Source organism: Octodon degus, unplaced genomic scaffold, assembly GCF_000260255.1.
Source record: "Octodon degus isolate 3935 unplaced genomic scaffold, OctDeg1.0 scaffold00236, whole genome shotgun sequence".
NCBI classification, from domain to species: domain Eukaryota; kingdom Metazoa; phylum Chordata; class Mammalia; order Rodentia; family Octodontidae; genus Octodon; species Octodon degus.
In genome coordinates this window covers 1,544,114-1,565,087 of record NW_004524812.1, presented here as the reverse complement: position 1 = coordinate 1,565,087, position 20,974 = coordinate 1,544,114, and the positions used below count along the sequence as shown (strand labels likewise).

At 35.4% G+C, this 20,974-nt stretch overlaps 1 protein-coding gene across 1 annotated transcript in view; it reads right to left on the bottom strand.

The window, feature by feature from the left end:
- The window catches only part of Wdr44 (WD repeat domain 44), a 101,565-nt gene that overhangs the window by 55,801 nt on the left and 24,790 nt on the right, over positions 1–20,974 (bottom strand). Inside the window, 4 exon segments of the mRNA XM_004645685.2 lie at positions 410–540; positions 1,433–2,069; positions 5,957–6,031; positions 12,823–12,856. Coding sequence (XP_004645742.1) covers positions 410–540; positions 1,433–2,069; positions 5,957–6,031; positions 12,823–12,856 — 877 coding nt within the window.

The window sequence follows — 20,974 nt, the reverse complement described above, 5'->3', positions numbered from 1 at the left end:
GTGGTGCTGGGGGATTGAACCGCGGTCCCTGTGCTTTGCTAAGCTTGTTCTAAGTAGGTGCTTTAGACCACTGAGCCATCTCACCAGCCCCATGTCAGTTTTTGAATACCTGTTATGTTCCACATACTTGACACACTAGCTCATTTAGTCCTTGCCAAAAAAACAACTTCAAGAATGGTATTTCTATTATTTTATCAACAGAGCAACAAACACTCAGATACTAAGTAGCTTGTTAGGTTCACTCAGCTAGTTACTAGCAGAGTTACACAAGGGGAAGTAAGGAGCTCAGATTTAGGACAAGAAAATAAGCAGCTTACAGAAGAAAGAGGATTCAATAACCAAAAAATCAGCTAGTTGTACAAAGTATGATAAAGTCTGTGTGTGTTGAATATAACACTAATTTACCAACCTGAGCAGTAACTATTTTATCTCCACTGGTAGCACTTGCCAAATCAAGAGAAGGCTGAGAATCTCTGGCTGCACTCTCTGAAGCCATGTTTGTAGTTAGGAGAGAATCAGATGAAATATTTTCTTTCGGTACTGCAACAACAATAATAATAACAAGAACAACAACTAGTATTTCTATCAGGCCATACATATTAAAGGTGCCTTAACTTTGATTCTTACAACAAGGCTGTGAAGAAAGTGGCCCTTACTATTCTTTTTCTATATATGGAAATCATGGTTTGAATTAATGTTATTTAACTTTCTCAAGAATAAATAGCATTAGCCAAAAGGGGTGCTACACACAACCATAGTTCTAATGCTACAGAGGCTAAGGTGAGAGAAATGATTGAACCTAGGAATTCAAGAGCAGCCTAAGCAACACAGCAAAGACCATGTATCTTTAGCAAAACCAGAAAGAAATAGACTACTGAGGTTCATATATTCACAGATGCAGGATTTGAATTTAGACCTTAACTCTCCAAATCCCATGTCTTTTTCACCATGCCACACTATTTTCTCAGATGATAATAGATCTGAAAGAGTGGAGTGTGCTAAAATATTTAATAATAATAATATAACATCACTAATGTAAAATGACTTTTTGTCTATTTTTAATTTTTTGACACAGGGTCTTGCTCTGTAGTTCAGACTCATCATGATCCTCCTCTCACAGCCTCCCCAGCACTGCGATTACATGTGTATACCACCACATCTAGTTTCAGAGCCAGCATGGTATACCCAGGGCCCTGGGGTCAGCGTGGCATGCAGTACTGGGGACCAAATTTGCGACCTTGTACTTTGCAGGCAGGCGCTTATGCTGCTGAGCTACTTCCCCAGCCCTTTTTATCTATTTTTAAAGAAATAATTTTTATAACTTGGACACTAGTGTGGTTCTACTTAGCAAAACCTGAAACAAAAGCATAATGTTAAAGTTTCAATTCCCAAATCTTCCCACCAAAATATTTATAACTCAATTAATACTTGCCATCAACATCAGGTGTTTTAAGAGCCTCAAATTCCAATTCACTTTTCTTTTTTCTTGGCGGTGGAGCAGGTCGAGAGGGAGGTGGAGGTCGAGGAGGTGGGAAATTAGCTGGAGGGGGTGGACGGGCTGGAACAGGCTTCTTTGTACTAGCTACTATATCAGGTTCTGAAGTGATGTGTCTTGGGGGTTTGGCAGGAGCCATCTCTTCTACAGCAGCAAAATCTTTAGTAGGTAAAGAGTCTGATGTTGCAGGATCCAGAACATCACTTTGTTTGACTTCCACTGTTTCCTTGTTCAATACTTCTGTTTCTCTTTCAGGCACATTAAGCTGCTCTGCTGAATTTATTTCAGTTAACTTAGTGGTTTCATCTATTGACTTCTCACAGGCATCATCAGAAGGAAAACATTCTTTTGATTCTAATTCAGTTTTTTCCAATGCATTGTCACTCTCTGGCTTTTTGGAATCTTTCTGTAATTCTTGATCTATGGCTAGAAGTCCAGGTATATTGCTAAGATCAGTATCAGCCACAACAGGACTGGCAGTAGCTTGATCAGAAAGTCCCTTTCCTTTGGAACCCAAAGAGTCATCTTCATGCTGTAGTACTTTCTGACTCTCCTCAATAATACTTTCAATTATCTAATGAGAGGTTAAAAAGTAGTTTTAAAATTAAAGAACTTACAAGAATATATCTATAGCTAAATATTATATAATATTTAGTTGTGTGCCAGGCAATGCTCTTAAAACAAGGTATTCTAATCTTTATAAAACCTTATGAGGTTAAACACCTGCAGTCATCATTTTACAAACAAGGGAACTAAGACAGAAGGATCAAGTGCTTTGTCCAAGGTTATAGGAGCTGGTAAGTGATGCAATGTGTATAAACCCAGGGAGTCAAGAGTTCTTGATATTATAAGAGGAAACCTCAACTTCTGTCTTCTTACCTTGGTTCCAGCAATTAACATACTAGAATGTATCACAGAACCACCCTGATCTAGCTAACCTGAATGGCATATCACTATTACCCAGTAATAATTATCCCTGATTTTCCAGCATATTTGATATATTAGTTTTTAATTCTAGAAATTATCTCACTCTTGCCAAAGGAATACTAACTAAAGCAGACCTCATTTTACCATTAAGTGGTTACTGAGCAATGAGGACCTTAGTGATAACAGAAATCGGATTACGACAGGCTTTAGAATGGACAAGCCGCCAGGCATTTCTGTAATCTCAACTACTCAAGAAGGTGAAACAGGGAAATTGAAACTTTGAGGCCAGTTTGGGAAACATAGTGACATACTGTCTCAAAGTAAAATAAAAAGACCTTGGGATGTATTCCATTCAAAATACTTGCCTAGCATTGTTCAAGGCCCTTTATTTAATCCCCAGCATTGAAAAATGAAAAAACAAAACTGTGAATGAATAAAAGTGAAGACCTAGAGACAAGGTTTTCAAAGACTCACATCTATCTAATATTTATGAGACCTTATGTTTGAGCCCTAGCACCGAAAGGGGAGAAAAGAATAGGGTATAAATAGAACAGGTTACAAAGAAAGTCACCCAGCATTTTTATAAGCTGAAGGGAAAATAGAGCAAAGTGTTGAAGGAAAGAAGGCCTATTGTATATTATGCCATATATATATTATATATATAATATATATAATATATATAATATATATTCATTTTATCATCACACAAAATAAATGGAATATCTATCTTCTTTCTACAAAGTATGAATCTGATGTAAAAGTATTAAGAATTTGCCCAGTGTTCCACAGCTAGAAAGATACATGACCAAAATGTTTATCAAGGTCTTTCTTAAAAACCCAGTGTTCTTTGTATAACATAATGCTACTTGGACAGGGAAAAAAACTCAAAAAGAATACTAAATTCTCAGCAATGGATGACATGAAAAAGTGATAAAAGTTGCAAACATGTTTGCAGGCAGGAGAATTGAGAAATGATGTAAGGAACAGACTCATAGTTTTTAGCCTTTCATGCTTGTATGAAGTAGGAAACAAGATTATCTGCGGAGAGTGATGGGGACATGAGTGGGCAAAGTGAGGATAGGTGAGTACAAAGGTATGATGTGATCACTCTGTCAAAGTCCATGATACAACAGGAGTCTAAATCAATGAAAATGTCTTCCTTGATCCCCTACCTCAGAATCTCTCCTTTAAACTTCTATCATTCTATTAGTTGTAGTATGAATCACAATGTAGAGAAGGAATACATGGGCTAGCTCTGAATATTCATTTTCTCCACACAAGAAAATTAATTCCTAGAGAGGAAAGCCCATTTTCAGATTTTCTTATATGGTTTCATGGTATCTATATACAATGCCTGGCCTTGTCATTTTTCCTGGGTTTTAGGAGATAATGAAGAGTAAAAGACCAAGAGAACAGTGAGAACCAAGACCAACATTGAAATGATCATGCTAAATTAGTGTTTGCTTAAAAAAGCTCCCTTTCTCTCTCAGTGGTCATAATTAAAACCCAGATATATCAATATGACATAAAGTATTCCCATAATCCAGGCCTAACTAGATTCAACCTCAAGACACACACATTTCCCATCTCCATGTCTTTAGTAATGTCTTTCCTCTCTCTCATCTCTGCTGGCCTAAATGTATTCATCAAGAACCAGTTTAGAGTTGGGTGTGGTGGCACACACCAGCAATCCCAGCAATCCCAGCACTTGGGAGGCACAGGCAGGAGTATCACTGGGAGTTCAAGACCAACCTGGGCTACAAAGTGAGCTTAAGGCCAGCCTGAGCTGCATAGTGAGACTCTGTCTCAAAAAAGACCCTCCCCAAAAAAAGAAAAAAAGAAAGAAAAAAGGAAAAGGAAAAAGAACCAGTTTAGATGCTATTTTCTCCATGAAGTCTTCCCCATTCCTATTTTCAAGTAGAGCAAGTCTCCTTCAAATTCTTATACTTTCTAACTTTATGTGAACACTTTCTATATTGAGTTGTATGCTTATCAAATTTTTACTACCAAAATGTAAGCTACTTCAGGAGCATCCTAGTTCACAGTATTTTATTTTTCTTTACTTTATTTCCTCAGCCCTTTTCAAAATTTTGTTTATTTTGGGAAAAGGTCTCAATCTCCACAATTTTCACCATTAATACTAAATACATACTTCAGCTGAAAAGGCTATGACTTAAAAAGTGATAACTTAAGTATTAAGCCTCTTACTATCCCACAGTGTGTTTCACTATTTAGCTCCTAAAAGCTCCTTAACAATTATTTATTTTTATCACTTACTATAGATAGGATAAAATACAAATGTGTAAGTTACAAATGGTTAACTAAGAAAAAAATTCTTAAAAAGAGAAAGACAACTATAGTGGAAAAACACAAGATAGTTTCTATAATCAAAAATACCTAGATATATTGTATCATTGTCTGATTGAAACTGATACACCAAATGAAAACTAAATATTAAAATGGTATAGCTGGAATTGGTAAAAGACAAAATACAAAACTGCCTATGCTACAATTAGTTTAGAAAAGAATGCAAAGGAGTGAGAACCAGAAGGAAGTCCCAAAAAACCAAGACAGCTGTTTCAATTGTGAGAAGTTCCTTGTTTAAAATGGCTCAATTCCTATTATATATACTAACATATGATGCTACCACTTTTCCTAAAAGGGAAGCTTTTCTTTGAAAGGAATTTCAAAGTATTACCAACATTAAAATCCACAGTCCACTGTATTTCTAAATTATGTAAGGGTGGCATAATCATTTTCCTTGGGGGGTGGATCTTGCCCTAACCCCTCCCCATGGTATCTGGAGACATTTTTGGCTGTTAGGATGGGGTTGGGAGGGTGCTACTAGTATTTTGGCAGGTAAAAGAATTCCACAACACATACAACAGTTACCCCTTCCCTTCACAAGGTTAATTATCCTGCCCAGCATGTCAAAAGTACTGCTGTTAAAGAAATGCGGAGGTAGACAATGTGTTATTTTGGTGGATACCACGAACTCACTGGTTAGAAGAGAGCCTCAGGTGGAGAAAACACTCAAAAGTTTTGTAAGTGAATGAATACACATACACTGTCTTATTCCTTGAGTTTTATCTCGGTACTGACAACTGCCCATTTACAATATATTTATCTTGTACTATCTTTTCTAATAAAACAACCTCTGCTGCTTCACAGCATTGATTGTTTAAATGGTATCAAAGACACTATTACAGTAAGGACTTCTTGGAAGCAGTGACTCCTGAACACATCAGGATTTGCTGTACTGAAGTAGCTATGGTTTGTTCTAAGAAAATACAACCATAAATCAATTTTTAAAAGTACTGTTTCAAGGATAAGTTATGATTAAGAGTATGAAAACAATTTGTAAAACAAAGCCAGATATAACTTCAACCACAAATTCAACTGATTCCAGAAATATTCACTGACGATTCACCATGTTCAGGTACTATAGTAAAAGAATACAGAAAAAATTCTGTTTCACTGTAACATGTAAATGTGATGTCTGCTATAAACTAATATTGACATTATCTTTCAAACCTTTTTAGACACATCTTGTTTCAATTCTTGTACAGGGGACTCATTTCCAACTTTGTGTGCAGTGTTCTCTGTTTCCTGTTTTAAAAAAGAAAACAAATAGAAACCAAATGTTGACACCCTTTCTTTAAAATTTTGCTTTAAAGGGGTACATATGAGAAAATATGGCATTAGTAAACCAAAGAACCATAAAGTGTTTATACCTTTATATAGTGATTCCCAGAGATTTTATGTCAACAAGCACAACATGATTTATATATGAAAATTAACAATCAGCAATTTTATTTTGTAACTGCAATAGGATATGTATCCTTAAATGTAAAAATTTGCCCAGCTTTTTAACATTGAAAAATTGTAATAAAAGATAAGAACTATGCACCTTTGCAGCTGAAAAGAATAAAAGATTTAGTGAAGTGGTTGAATCAGAAATATTTCCCCAATAGTAACACTCCATAAATATGTGTAAATTCAAAAACATGTAACACAGAGAAACATATTGTTCTCTGAAAATAACTCTATATGCTTTACAGGAAAGAAATCCAAGACTTAACTAGATGTAAAGCCACAAAATAGTAACAGACGAAAAGTTTAAACCCACCAAAAATACATATATATCTACGTATACATTTATATACACATACGTACATATATATATATATTTGGGAGGTTAAAGAAGGTGGGTAGAAATTGGTATTACAGTTCTATAAGGAAAATTAGAGCAAAATAACACAATCACACATTGTAAATATAACAAAATATTCATTTCCATCTTCAATTTTATTCACATTTTTAGAAGTACAGCTGTTACATATATGTAGCAACTCTCCATGTAATCGTGTACTACAAAGGTATATTAATAAAATATTAAAAATTATAGAAACTTGAAAATGTGACTAGTAATACTGAGAAAACAATTCAGTGTTCTTGGTGTGTATCACAGATCTTGTTAGAGGAAAGTCACTGTAACCAAATAGAAAGGCCCTCAATTCTATATAGGGTAATTTTTTTGGGAAAATCATTTCATAATTAAATCATGATTAAGGCTTGTCCAAGGCCTAATATCCTGCCTGGGAGCTCAATATGGTATGCGGAAACATAACTCCATGTGCCCCCAGCCACAGTTGAAGACTCACAGGTCCTGTGATGCTGTGATGCCCCAGGGCTAAATTACATCAGCTGAAGACAAACTGGCTCCTTAAGAACCAAGGGGAAAGGACAAGCTATTAACTTACCATCTCTCCCCACCAATCTCATCAACATAAAGATCCTTATTTGCATAAAACTACCACCCTCTGAGTTATTCTATAATCCCCTCACCATTTTCCTCAAACAATAAATGTGGAGACTCTGGGTGCCTGGTAGCCTTTTGTTCCCCATGAACTGGTCATCCCAGATCCCTGTTGCACTGCCATTTTGTCTCTTGCTCTTTCTTTTAGCTGAGTACTATAACACCTTGCAAGAGAATGGCATCCACTATAGGACTCACCAATACCATACTTTACAGATAAATAACCCAAGACATATAAGGATGTGCGTAAGTATTAAGGTAACACTTACATAAATAAGTATCAAGAGATGATCATGATAGACCCCTTGATAAAAAATGGTCAGAGATTATGCTAACAGATTTCATGTGCCAGTGAAATTTCCAAAGGACTCTGACATGAAAAATTTGCTTCACTGAATTCCTCCCCAGCATTTGGAGGAAGTCTACTAATCTTTTACAGATTCTTCTAGAGGAAACAAAAAAACGTTTCATGGAATCTTAACTATTAAGGTAAATTCCAAACTCCAAAATAGCTCATGAGGGGTTAACGTGACAACAGCCTCTAGATAGACAGATAGTAGAGAGCCTATGTCTTGGTATTTCTACACTTCTCATTTCCCTCACCGATCAATCATACTCAGGCCAACTGGAAGGTTCTTTCCTATAGGTGAAAGTCCAAGTGTTATTTTATAAGAAAAGTCTTTCTGGACCATCTTGAAACAATCTTATTTACTTAGTTTTTCTCTATTTATTTCCTATTCCACTAGAATACAAACTCCATGATCTTATTGGTTATGTCTACCACTATTTGCCCAGGACATGGGAACAGGTAATCATATGCTGAATGAATTTTGGCTTTTTTTTTTTTTTGGAGATTAAGAGCAAATATTTACTGGGGTTGAAAGAAAGCTTCAGCCCGAGAGAGAGACAGAAGGGGGACCCAAGCAGGTTGCCCTGAATTTTGGCTTTTTGTTTTAATGTATTTGGTACAGGGTTTCACTATGCAGCTCAGACTCCCAGTGATCCTCCGCAGTCCCTTCGCTTGCCTAAGCATGTGCTTAGTCCACTGAGTTATCTAAGGTGAATTCTGAACAACCCATACTTTTTTTTATTTTTCCAGTTAGTACATATCTCTTATATTTATGTATTCTTTAATTGATTACTGGTTTTAAAGAAAATCTAATCAAAACTAATCAATAACTTGAAAGCTCATTATCATTAATAACAGTTAATGTATATAAGAGAAACTCTTGTTTGGCGGAACTGGGGATTGAAATCAGGCCCTTGCATTTGCCAGGGAAGTGCTTATTCCACTAAGCCATCTCCCCAGCCCCAAGGGAAACTTTCAACCAGCCTATAAATGAAGAATTCTAATATAATTATCCTTCAAGAATATTTAGTATCAGGAATAGCATAAGTATTTTATAATATAATTCAAGGATATTTTCCCTAAATTAAGCTACACAGAAATACACATTAATAATTTATGGACCCCAATGTAATTTGTTTTAATTAAGCACTTACAAAGACAACAGTTAAGATACTTATGCCAACCAAAACTACTAAGCACCAAAAGTTTTATTTGACTAAAACAAAATTCTCTTAGACTTTGAACTTTTGAAACATAGCAACTTTTATAAGGTAAACTGCTGATAATTCACAAATTTCCAGGATTGATATACTTGCCAGAGGACCTGATCTTCAGAGAAGTTATCTGAAGATTTCATTCAGATATAAAGATATGTTCATTCAAGTATAATTTTCTTCCAGTAATGTAGAGTCCAAGTCTTTCTAACACCTCATTCTGGCTCTGGGGATAAAGCAATGTAAACAAGCATGTGTCTGCAGACAACCAGCACCAATTTATTAAACTTGAGCCAGTCTTCATTTTTTACCACTTCCTGGATGCGGGCTGCTCCATTACTAAAATTCAGTACTCTTATGTCTAGCTTTTCCCCATAAGGTCATTTCTATAACCTCCACCTATCACAGTATCAGGACATGTTTCCTTAAAAGGTACAAGAGATAATTTATTTTTTTAAAATTCACACCACAGTTATGCTGGTTGCTTGTATTTTCTTCACATCTGGTTATAAGATTTGAACTTTTTAATTTTAGTAAGCATGACCAAAAAGTTTTTCAAAGTTTATATTCACAATGAATTTCTGTAAAATTGATCTATACTTACAAATATCTTCACAACTGTTAAAATTTAAGCTAAAAACATTACTTATTAAAAAAGATCAGAGCTGGGTGTGATGGCCCACATTTGTAATTCCAGCACTCAGGAGGCTGAAGTGGGAGGATTGCTGTGAGTTTGGGACCAGTCTGGGCTACAAAATGAGTTTATAGGCAGCCTGAAAGGCATAGTGAAACCATGTCTCAAAAAGTGCTCCACAACTCCCCAGTCAGGTCACTTCTATCTTTTAATAGTGAGGGATTAGGAAACTGAGTAACGAATGAATCAAATATATATATATATATTTTTTGAGACAGGGTATTGCAATATTGTTCAGGGTAGCCTTGAACTTACTAAGTAGCTCATGGTGGACTCAAACATAACACCCAGCCTGAAGTGACACTTAAAAAAAATACTAGAAATGTGACTGCTATTCCTTTCCACTGAAAAACTTAAAAAAGGAAAACAATCACCAATTATTTACAAAGCTATTCCCTTCTTTGGGGTTTCTCATCTTGACATAAAATTAACAGCTTTAAGGGTTTTTTTTTTCCTTCAAATTTTCTTTTACCCTTCTATCAGTTATCCTAATTTCCCAGCAAAATCCTTGGTTATAGGCCATGTGCCATGGCACTTGGCTGTAATCCCAGCTAGTCAGGAGACTGAGGCAGAAAGATCACAAATCGGAGGCCAACTTGGGCAATTCAGCAAGACCCTGTCTCAAAATTTAAAAGAGCTGGTGTTGTAGCTCTGTGGTAGAGCTATTGACTGCCTAGCACATGTGAGGCCCTAGAAATGCCCAGCTCCACAAAATAAACAAACAACAAAACTTGTTGTGGACAACTGTAACACACATATCAACTGTCTTTAAATAGCCTGTTTCAAAACTTTGAAGGACAAAGTTCTTAACCTGATATACAAATCTCATCACAATGTGGTCCCAATTAATTTTTCAAACATTATACTATAAACAATTTTCAATTGGTCACTCTAGTAGTTTAATTTTCCCAGTACATCCTATCCTTTTGGATATATATTAATTAGTTCACACAATTTCCTAATATACAGCGCTTTCCCAATTGTTTTCTATCTACCCATGGAAGCCTCTGCCAATTTGCTAAAGCAAGCACAAGGTCTATCTCTGCCCTAAAACTTTTTTCTGGGGTTCCAGATAACAGTACTTTCCTGAGTGCTCTATTTTTTCCTTTCTCCTCCAATCTTCTTGCAGCACACTGCATCTATTTTACAAACAAGTCCTCACACAGTGTCTGTATACATGTCTGTTGGACTGAAAAAAAAACTACCAAAAATTGAGAGCATATTAAACCTTTCTTCATACTGATAAAAATATTAATAGATTTTTATACTATATACTCAATAGTTTCAGTATATCCTTATCACAGAATACTACTTAGCAGTAAAAGGAACAAATCCTTGATAGCTGCAACAACTTCAATGGATCTCAATTCTCTCAACTCATCTCAAAAGGCAACATATTATGATTTCATTTATAGAATACTCTCAAAATAACAAAAGTACAGAGACAGAGAACTGATTTAGGGGAATGCGGAGAGCTAGTAAAAGGGTAGCACAAGGGAATTTTTTATGGTGATGACAGAGTTCTGCATCTTCGTTACAGACATACACATGTCACAAACTGACATAGCAGTATACATTCAAATTGTACCAATATAAAATTCCTCGTTTTTATACTATACTGGATAAAGGATACATAGGGTCTTTCTGTACTATATTTATATCTTCCTGTGAATCTATAATTATTTCAAAATAAATAAGGAACAATATTCAACCACATATTTACTTACTAAATATGTACATTTGCTATCTAATTTTATTCCAGTTAAGGACAATCTATAATTACTGGGGTAAAGTAAATACCTCAAATCTATTTTCAATCTAAAATATCTTAGACCTAACTGGCTTTTAAAACCTACAAGCACAAACAGTAGTTGCCTCTGGAAGTGGAGGGTAGGGGATGAGAAATAGGACGAAAAGCTTCATTTTCCACTACATATATATATATGTATATATATATGTATTTTTCCTTGAGCAAATTTTAACCAAGAATATGTATTACATTTAAAATTTAGTTTTCATTAAATGTTGAATATAATTGTTATAAAATATAAGAAAAAAACTATAATATAACCATTCTTAAGTATTCAATTTAAGTAAAAGAACATGACTGCTAGGTTTCAAGTCTCTTGCGTATTGCTCTCCATTTCCACTACAGTCTCTGCTTCTCAGAGATGACTGATATCCTACATTTTGTATTTGTCATTCCCCTGACATTCTTCACAGTTTTACCATGTTTGATGTCTAAATGATATGCTTCTAAATAATATATTCTTTAATCTGGGATGCTTTTGAACTTAATACATAAGGAATCATAGTGTACTTGTTCCTGTGAATTGCCCCCCCCCCGTGCTGAACTTCATGCCTGTTTTTCCTTTCTCTTGCTGTAGAATATTGCATATTATTTTACAACAATTTTTCAGAGATGATTATCCAATGCATGTAAAATAAATTATACTAGAACTGAAAAATCAGAGCATGTTTGAGATCATATATAAACAGAAACATGCAAATACAAGACATACTCTATTTCCCATACAGCAGTACTTCTGTTCTTGTTAACTGGTATGGCGGGTGAAACTGTTTTGGCTGGAAAGGGTAGCAAGTCAGAAGGCAATCAACACCAGTATGTTCTAGCTTGTGCACCAAGTACCAAGAAATGATGAGAAACAGAACAAAATTTCACATCAAAATGTGTGGAGTACTAAATTTGACAAGTTTTAAAGCAGTCAAGTACCAACATATCAATATAAGCAGTTCTGTTCAGTAAAATTCTGGTAATTAAAATGTCTCTTTCTCAGGTACTGGGGTATAGTTCAGTGGTACAGTGCCTGCAAAACATGGGTTCCATTATCAGCACCAAAAAGAAAAAAGAAAAGAGAAAAGAAAAGACTCTCAGTGGCATAATGTCTCAATAACAAACTTTTTGCTTGGATATATGGCTGGGATTTATTTTTATATGTAGTGATGATACCAATACATGTGCCCACAAGAAGTATACAAATATTTTGTTTACTCTGTATTTTTGTCATGCTAGTATTACATTTTTAGCTCACACATCCATTTATACAGATATATTGTATAGTGCTCTTTTATTAAAAAAATTATAAATCATAAAAATTTGTGGTAATAAAAAATACTTATGTTCCCTTCTTAAGAGCACAATAGTAAATCAGGTATTGCTAGAGTACCTAATTATATTGATGAGGATATAATTAAATTATTATCAAAAAGTTTAAGAAGGGTATAAAACAATGAGTTCTATGAGAAAATGAATAAAGATGTACATAATTTCTAAAAACATGTCCTTGAAAAAGCAAAGTTTACCTTGAATGATGAAAGCCCAACTTTTCCTGGAGACCTGTTAGGAAACAAAAGCAAGGTGTAAACAGACCAGGTAAAAAAGGAATTATTTTTACACACTATTAAAGACAAGCCTGCATTTAAAAAACGTGTATATTTTGAGATTTAAAGGTCTTGTTTGTATATAGGAAATATGAATAACAAAAAGAAAAGAAAATTAAAGTGATTCACATGTAATTTCACTGCCTAGAGATGTGAGTATCTTTTGTGTATACCTACATCTATATGTCTTGCAGAGTCTGTCAAAAAATGTGTATGTACATGAGCAGTTCACCATACTAATAAATGTCTGGAAGCTGATGGCCACCACCTTGAGCACCTCTTGTAACTGTAGAGGCCAAAGGTAACTCGTATTAATCTCATGATGTCTCAATGAATTTACTATTAAAATATACAAGTTTTTCTTTTCCTATTGTATACATTTCTTGTAGTTTTTTTTCTCTCTTTCTCCATATATATAATTTTTTCTAAAAAAAACTTGGTACAACTACATGAATAAAATTTCCCTAGAAGTACAGATAAAAAGCAAATAAACCTTTTAGAATTTTGAGACACTTTCAAATTGCCACCTAAAACTGCTGTATCAACGTCTATTCCCATTATTCTATAAATGTATGTTTAGTACTTCTGCACAAATGACTGCTATTTTAAAATTTTATTAGTCTGGCAGTAAAAATACACCTTTTTATTGTTTTAATCTGTGCTTCTTTGATATTTAGTGTAGCTGTAATTTTTCATATTCATTAGATGTTTAATTGCTTTCATAGATTCACTTTTGTTCCCTCATTTTTCCTATTAGAGCAAAATGCTATTCTTAAACACAGACTACTCTAGATACAGTAATTTTAAAAGGAACTTTTCACCAATTATTTTTACCTCTTCTCTTTTTTTTTCCCAAATAGGAGCAGTTTGTTAACTGCTTTTATGCACAAAGCAGAATGGCACCCTCGCTATTATACTTTAGAGTTATACAGTAAGAAACAGTTCTAAATAATTAATATGCCATTCCTAAGAATAAGTAAAATATTTATAAATGACACAACTTCAGGTTGAAAAACTCCTTCAAGACCACACAGTAACATAGCCTCTTTTTACAGAAAAAGAAACAGGTCCCAAGAGATTCCATGACTTTTCCTCAGTTACAAGGAGGAGAACCAAAAGAAACAGACCTTCTATCAAGGTCTTTATATGCCAAGTTGGGAGATGACATTTGGTATAGAACATAGCTTGATAAAAAATTACTTTTGCATTACAGAAAATCAATCTTTTCATTGAATATTTATGGTATCAATATTATGTACCTGGACTAGAGATAAGAAAACGAATCAGATGATTCTAGTTTGAGAACTTTTAAGACTTATATAAAAACAATTGAAAAAAGGGCTGATAGCATAGCTCAGTGGTACTGCAGCTGCCTAGTATGCACAAGGCCCTAGAATTGATGACCAGCACTGTAAAAACAAAAAACAAAATCCCAAGAAATTGGTGTCATAAAACAGGGTCTCTTTAACTTTAATGTCTAGTCAATACAAATGTATACTAGCAAAGGTCAATGTCGAGAAATAAAAATGTACACCAAGTATTTAGTTCCCTTGACAAACATATACTGCTATGTAATAAAATCTCGTATATGAAGACCTGATTAGGACTGAGGTTATTCTAACTTTTAAAAAGCCTCAGAAAATGGATGTCTAAAACAATACAAGTGCAGTTCAAACAACAAAATAAATTCAAAAAACTTTGAAGGGGCTTAAATTGCCACGTGATGCGAATGCCAAATGCCAGGGAGAGGGAGGTCTATCTGCAACATAGGCATAAAAATCAGAAGAGATAAGGGTTTGTTTGTATGCCCTAGATGAAGGAGGAAAACCTGTCTTCTCCATGAATATTATAGCTTGAGAAATATGATCAGGTGTTTTAGCTGACTGCCAAAAAGAGCCACATTTATCTTCTATATGCAAATGGTGATTTTAATTTACATTGTTCCTATGATTAGTGTGGTTGCTCTCTTTTTCATATACATATTTGTCATTTGTTAGTCTTCTTTTGAGAAATGTCTCCACAGATCCCATCTTCATTTTTTAAATTAGATTATGTATTTTCTTGCTCCTGAGTTGTTTGAGTTCCTAATACAGTATAGATATTAATGCCATATAGTGTGAGTTTACAAATATTTTCTACCAATTCATAGGTGTTTCTTCACTTTGATGCTTCCTTTGCTGCTCAAAAGCTTTATTATTTTTTAATTTATTTATTTGATACAGAGTCTAACTATGCAGTTCAGACTCATAGTGATCCTCCTATCTCAGCCTCCCCAGTGCTGGGATTACAGTCGTGCACCACCATGCCCAGAGTCTCAGGGTTCTGGGGCCAGCACGGCATGTGGTACTGGGGACTGAACCCAGGTGCTTGTGCTTGCCAGGCAGGAGCTTAGACTGTTGAGCTACCTCTCCAGGCTCAAAAGCTTTTTAGACTAACACAGAATTACTTGTCTTTTGTTGTTTATGAGGTCAAAACAAAAAATCACTGCCTAAACCAATATAAAAACACAGTAAATGTTTTCATTTTGCAATACCATTTTTGAAAATTGAAGATAGTGTTTATCACTGGTGCTATTAAATTCAAACATGAAAGACAAGCAATTTCTGAAGTAGTTTCAAAATAGAATCTCCTTTAACTAAATATTAGCATTTCACTAAAAATAAAACCTACATTATTTACAGATCAAATATTAAAAGTAGTGTGGCTTCTACCTAGCTTCTGAATATAAAGGCAATTTTCAGTAATTTTCAAGAGCATTTTAATTCATTATATGTTGTATGTATACATTTATGTATTTATGTATGTATGTTTTTTTGAGACAAATATTTCCTCTGTAGTTCAGACTGACATTCAACTTACTATGTAGCCCAGGCAATCCTCCTGTCTCAGCCTCCCAAATGGTGAGATTATGTCTGAGTATATTTTGTGTGTGTGTGTGTGTGTGTGTGTGTGTGAGATTTTTATGAGTTATTTTCACACAATAGTCAACATTCACTTTACATTCACAAAGCTCATGTTTGAACAAAAAGTCATATGCTGCTTTCTCTAATTCACATCCACTGAGTATTTTAATAAGAGTTTTTCTTTTGTACACAAGGTACTGGGGTTCAGTACAAATATAGTTTGTCCAGTTTTAAAATTTTACATACCTTAAAAATGTTGCTGTGGTAATTTCATAGGATAGTATACGGATTGCTTTTCTTATGTAAGTTATCATACCATTATAAAATGTAACATTTTTTCCAGTATGGGGGATAGAACCCAGTCAGGTCTTTTCCACTGAGCTATACCTCCAGCTCTTTGAAATTTTGAAACAGGGTCTTGCTAAGTTTGTAAATTGCCCAGGCTGGGTTGGAATTTGCCATCCTGCTGCGTAAGATGCTAGGATTACAGGCATATACCACAATGTCTGCCTTAATAATTTACTCTAGTCTACATTAAGATTTCCCAGGTTGCCTTAATTTTTTACAGTTAGTTCATTTCAATCAAATAAGGTCCATACGTTATAATCAGTTGACCTAGCTCTTTCTATTAGTACGTTATTCTTCAATCTTTTATTTCCTTCAATTCATGTGTTCAAGAAACTAGGTTATTTGTCCTCTAGAATTTCACATGGTCTAAATGTTGTTGAGTCTATCTCCATGGTGATATGCCATAAAAATATTTTAAAGGCAAACACCTTGGAGAGACTGAAGGGATAGCATGGGCATATGTCTAAGAAAAAGTGGAAAAACCCTAAAAGGAAAATATCAGAAAGGCTGATCCTTAGACTGCGCTAAGATTTCAAAAAAATCAGAGACAAAGATTTTCTTTGATTTATACTTAGAATAAGAACAACAAAAAGAAACTGGGCCTGCATTTGTGTGACTAAGTACACAATATTATAGCTTAATAGGCTCCTCAATTATTTTCTCCAATTAGGATCATTAATAGCTAGAAAGGGAATAACAAATTGTAGAATTAGGAAACTGAATCCCAGAGCAATCGAGATAAAAGCACCTTATTACTCTAAGTAAGCTCAGTTCTACTGTTGCAAATTATTTCTCAGTGTATAGTAGAGCTTCACCTCTATCTAAAATCTTTGAAGAATGAGCAAGAAAGGTGGATCTTTTATAGAAAACTCTAATAGCACTGGAAAGCAAAGTTGCTGCAAACTATAAACATATCATTTCATGTCAATCCCAAACCAATTTCCTAAATACAGTTAACTGGTTTCAGAGCCCTAGGCAAGGGAAAAGAGACTCATTAAGAGTCACAAAGCTCAGAAACTAATCATGAAAGATTAATTTCCTTTTCTGATATGGTTACTGGCCTAGAATATAAAAGAAATATTATACTCACAAAACTTTAGAATAAAGCACTAGATTTCCTAACTTGATCATCTTACTAATGTCTTAGGATACCAATGGTATGCCTACCACATTTGCAGATGACACGAAGTTGGGAGAGACAGATAATCTACTGGTTAACAAAATTAAAAAATACTTCACCTGACTAGAACAATGGATTACATCTCAACCAAATGAAAGGAAGTAGGGACAAAGGTAAAATGCATCATAATGGGGAGTAAAGTCATGGCTTAGCAGTAAGCCATATAAAAACATTAGGTACTTTTGTTAGTGGCTTGATGAGTAAAGGCAAAGAGGTAACTGTGCCTCAGGCTCAATTAATCTATTATGTCCTGAGCAAAGGAAGTGGTATATTCTATGCAACTTCTCAGTGATAGGAGAACACTTAAGAATATTATGTGTTATTTGGGGTAGCACATTTTAAAAGGAACAATGATGAAATAGAACATATTGAAAAGAGAGAAACCAATCTGGTGAATGTTCTAAAAACTGAGTAGAATGATACAAAGAACTAAAGATGGCTAACATGATGATAATGAAGAAAATTAGCTATTTTTATTCAAATGCTAGGGGCATCAGAAATCAGATTTAGGACAAAGAATAGCAATTCTAAGGTAGCAGTCTTTCATTCAACCTAATAACCTTAGTAATACCTGTAGTTCAGAAACAGAAATGAGTTGCTTCCCTCATAAAGTATTCAAGCAAAAATGAATGATAATCTTAACAGGACACTGTAGAATGTTGGAACAATTAATCTCTATGATTTCCTGTTTCTATTTCTAAAGTCATCAACTGTAAGTTTTTTTTTTTTGTTTTTGTTTTTGCGGAACCGGGGATCGAACTCAGGCCCTTGTGCTTGCCAGGGAAGCACTTATTCCACTGAGCAATTTCCCCGGCCCCAACTCTTAAGTTTTTATACCTGTGAAATGAGACTTAGACTGTTTGAATCCTTAAACTGCTTTATTTACTCAACAATCTCTTATTGGTTGTCTACTATGTGTTCGACATTACCAGGTACTGAGGGTAAAAATGGATGAGAAAGACCTAGCCTTTGCCCATAGAGAGATTATGTTTTGGTAGGTGAGTAAAATACACTGTAATTGTTTATATCTAGATGTCCCCTCAAAACCTCATGTGCTCACACAGGTGAGGATTTGGGGAGTGACAGCATCATGGGTGTGCAACACTCATTAGTGAATTAGTCCTCATGTGAATTTACAGCTTAATATAATATTAAGAGATGGGTAAAAAAAAAAAGAGATGGGTCACTGTGGGTGTGGCCAGTAAGGGTATATCTCTCCCTCCTCCCTGCCTTGATTCTCTGCTCCCCACCACTTTGCTATGAATAATCCTCCTCTGGCATGCCCCTCTGCCATGCTTGCCTGCCCTGGAGCCACAGGACTATGGACTCAAACCTCTACAAACTATGAGTCAAAATAAACCTTTGCTCCCTTAAGTTGTGGGTATTGTGTCCCAGAAGCAAGAAAGTAAGATATAAATAAAGACATAATTTCAATTCTGTATGACAACTGTAATGAAAGACACAAGCATATTAAATCCTGGAAGCACAAAGGAGGGACACTTAAGTATATGTGAGGGAAAAGGGGATATATTTGGAAAGGATTCCTGAAATAGCCTTTTAGCAACTTGTTCAACAGAAAATATACAAGGCATAGAGAACTAGATGTACTTAAAAACACTAAGTAAGTGCACACAAAACATTTACTTCAAGTTAATGCCTGAACTGGTACTTGCTAAAGATAAAGTTTTCTACTGATGGCTATTGTAGACTGTCCAAAGACAGGCATGCATTGAGTAACACTGGGATGCACTTGGCAAAAGGTATAAAATTCAATTTAAAAAAAAAATAATAAAGGAGACATCTGGAGAGATGGTACAGTGGTAAACAGTAGAGTTAACAGTGCCTCTGAGATGTGGTGTCCAGATGCCAGAATACAGCATTATGAGAAAGAGAAGGGAGAAGTAGGTCCCCTGGAACTCAGCAAAGATTTGAAGCAAGAATTGAAGTCCATTAAGCCAGCAAATGATGCAGAAGGAGGTGGCAAGCCGAGCTTTTCCCTAAGCACTAATGTGACACATGGGAGTGGTGGCTCAAACCTGAAGATGTGGGGGCTGGGGAGATGGTTGGGGGCTGGGGAGATGGCTCAGTGGAATAAGCGCTTCCCTGGCTAAGTGCAAAGGCCTGAGTTCAATCCCCGGTTCCGCAAAAACAAAAACAAAAAGAACCTGAAGATGCCTGGTGATTATTGGCAACCATAGAGGCCTACATGGAGAAATGCACTGAGTAGATGATGCAGCAGACTGCAGTGGCTGGTGAGTTATTCGGGGCTGGATGTCCCCCAGGAGAGGGCAACTGGTCAGCATCCATTTTGGAAAGGGGCTAACTGAGCTCAGAGCAGCTACATACAGGTTGGCTCCAGGGTTAGGGTGAGGTGGAATCAAGGTCAAGTTGGTAGGAGGTCAACGAGTCTCAAGGAGACTAGGAGGGAGAGTTCAAATCAGCAGTGACCTGAGTTCAAACTGGCAGGAGGCACACTAAGAGTGGCAGGTTGAACAAACCAGGTTTCAACCTCACAGCCAGAAAGCAGCCTGAACTTTAGTGGAACTAAAGGTGCAGGCTTTCTGGGATTATCTACTACTCAGCTATACATCTAGGACCAGCTTGCTGGAATTAATCAACACAGATATGGACTCTGTCTGCCCACTCTGTCTACCAGTGACAGCATAGACATGCCCTGTACTGGATATTTTTTATTCCTTTTGTTTTTTTTACTTGGTTACTCTTATTTTTATACGAATGTGAACATTGTTCCTAGGTTTTTGTTGCTGTTCCTTTCAGGATTTTATTTGTGCCTTCTCTTTCCCTTCTTCCTTCTTCACCAATTGCCCAATGTTTGTATAATCTTCCATTCTACACCAGATTTCTTTCTAATCTCTTCTTCTATTTCTCTACTTTTCCATGTAAACCATTTCAAATTTTCTGCTCCAAGGGCAAAAATACCATACTGCATACATTTTTTGGGGTTATTTTAGACTTTGTTATATAACCATAAATTTATGGTTAAAGGTAGCAAATTAATAGTTACCACAGTTTCTCAATTTCTAGGCAAATGACAAATGTTTTTAATGTTTATTACTGATTTAGTATTAAGCCAAGGGGATAGAATTGTTCTAACCAGTTGCTGCTGTTTATAATGGCAAGACTCAGATTGCCTGAGAGTCGAGAGTCATAAATAATATTACAAGCCAGTGCCAAGAACCAGGGGTTAGATGAAATAGGCAGAAACTTCTCATTCCCAATAAATTAAAGAGGTAGGATCTTGCAACAGACCTAAAATCCAAAAGCCAGCTGTATCTAGAAGACATCGCTCAGAAGTAGTTATTTCGGAAGTGTTCTAAACACTAGCAATAAAGCTACCTGCCATAAGCAATTTATAAGCATCAATATAGAAATTAAACTTTAAAAAAAAGAAAGAAAATGAGACCACAAGGAAGCAAGATTCAACTCTAGACTTCCAGCTCACCAAATGCAAACCCAGGAGAAAATGAGGTAGAACGACTTGAAAGCCACCCACGTGGTATCTCTGAAATGGTAAGAGCAGAAGTAACAAAGCAGATAAAATGTGGCTCCAAAAAAAAAATCAATGACCCAGTCCTAGCCCAGGTCCAGTGAGTGTGCGGAGAGTTTCCTGCTACCCTGCGCC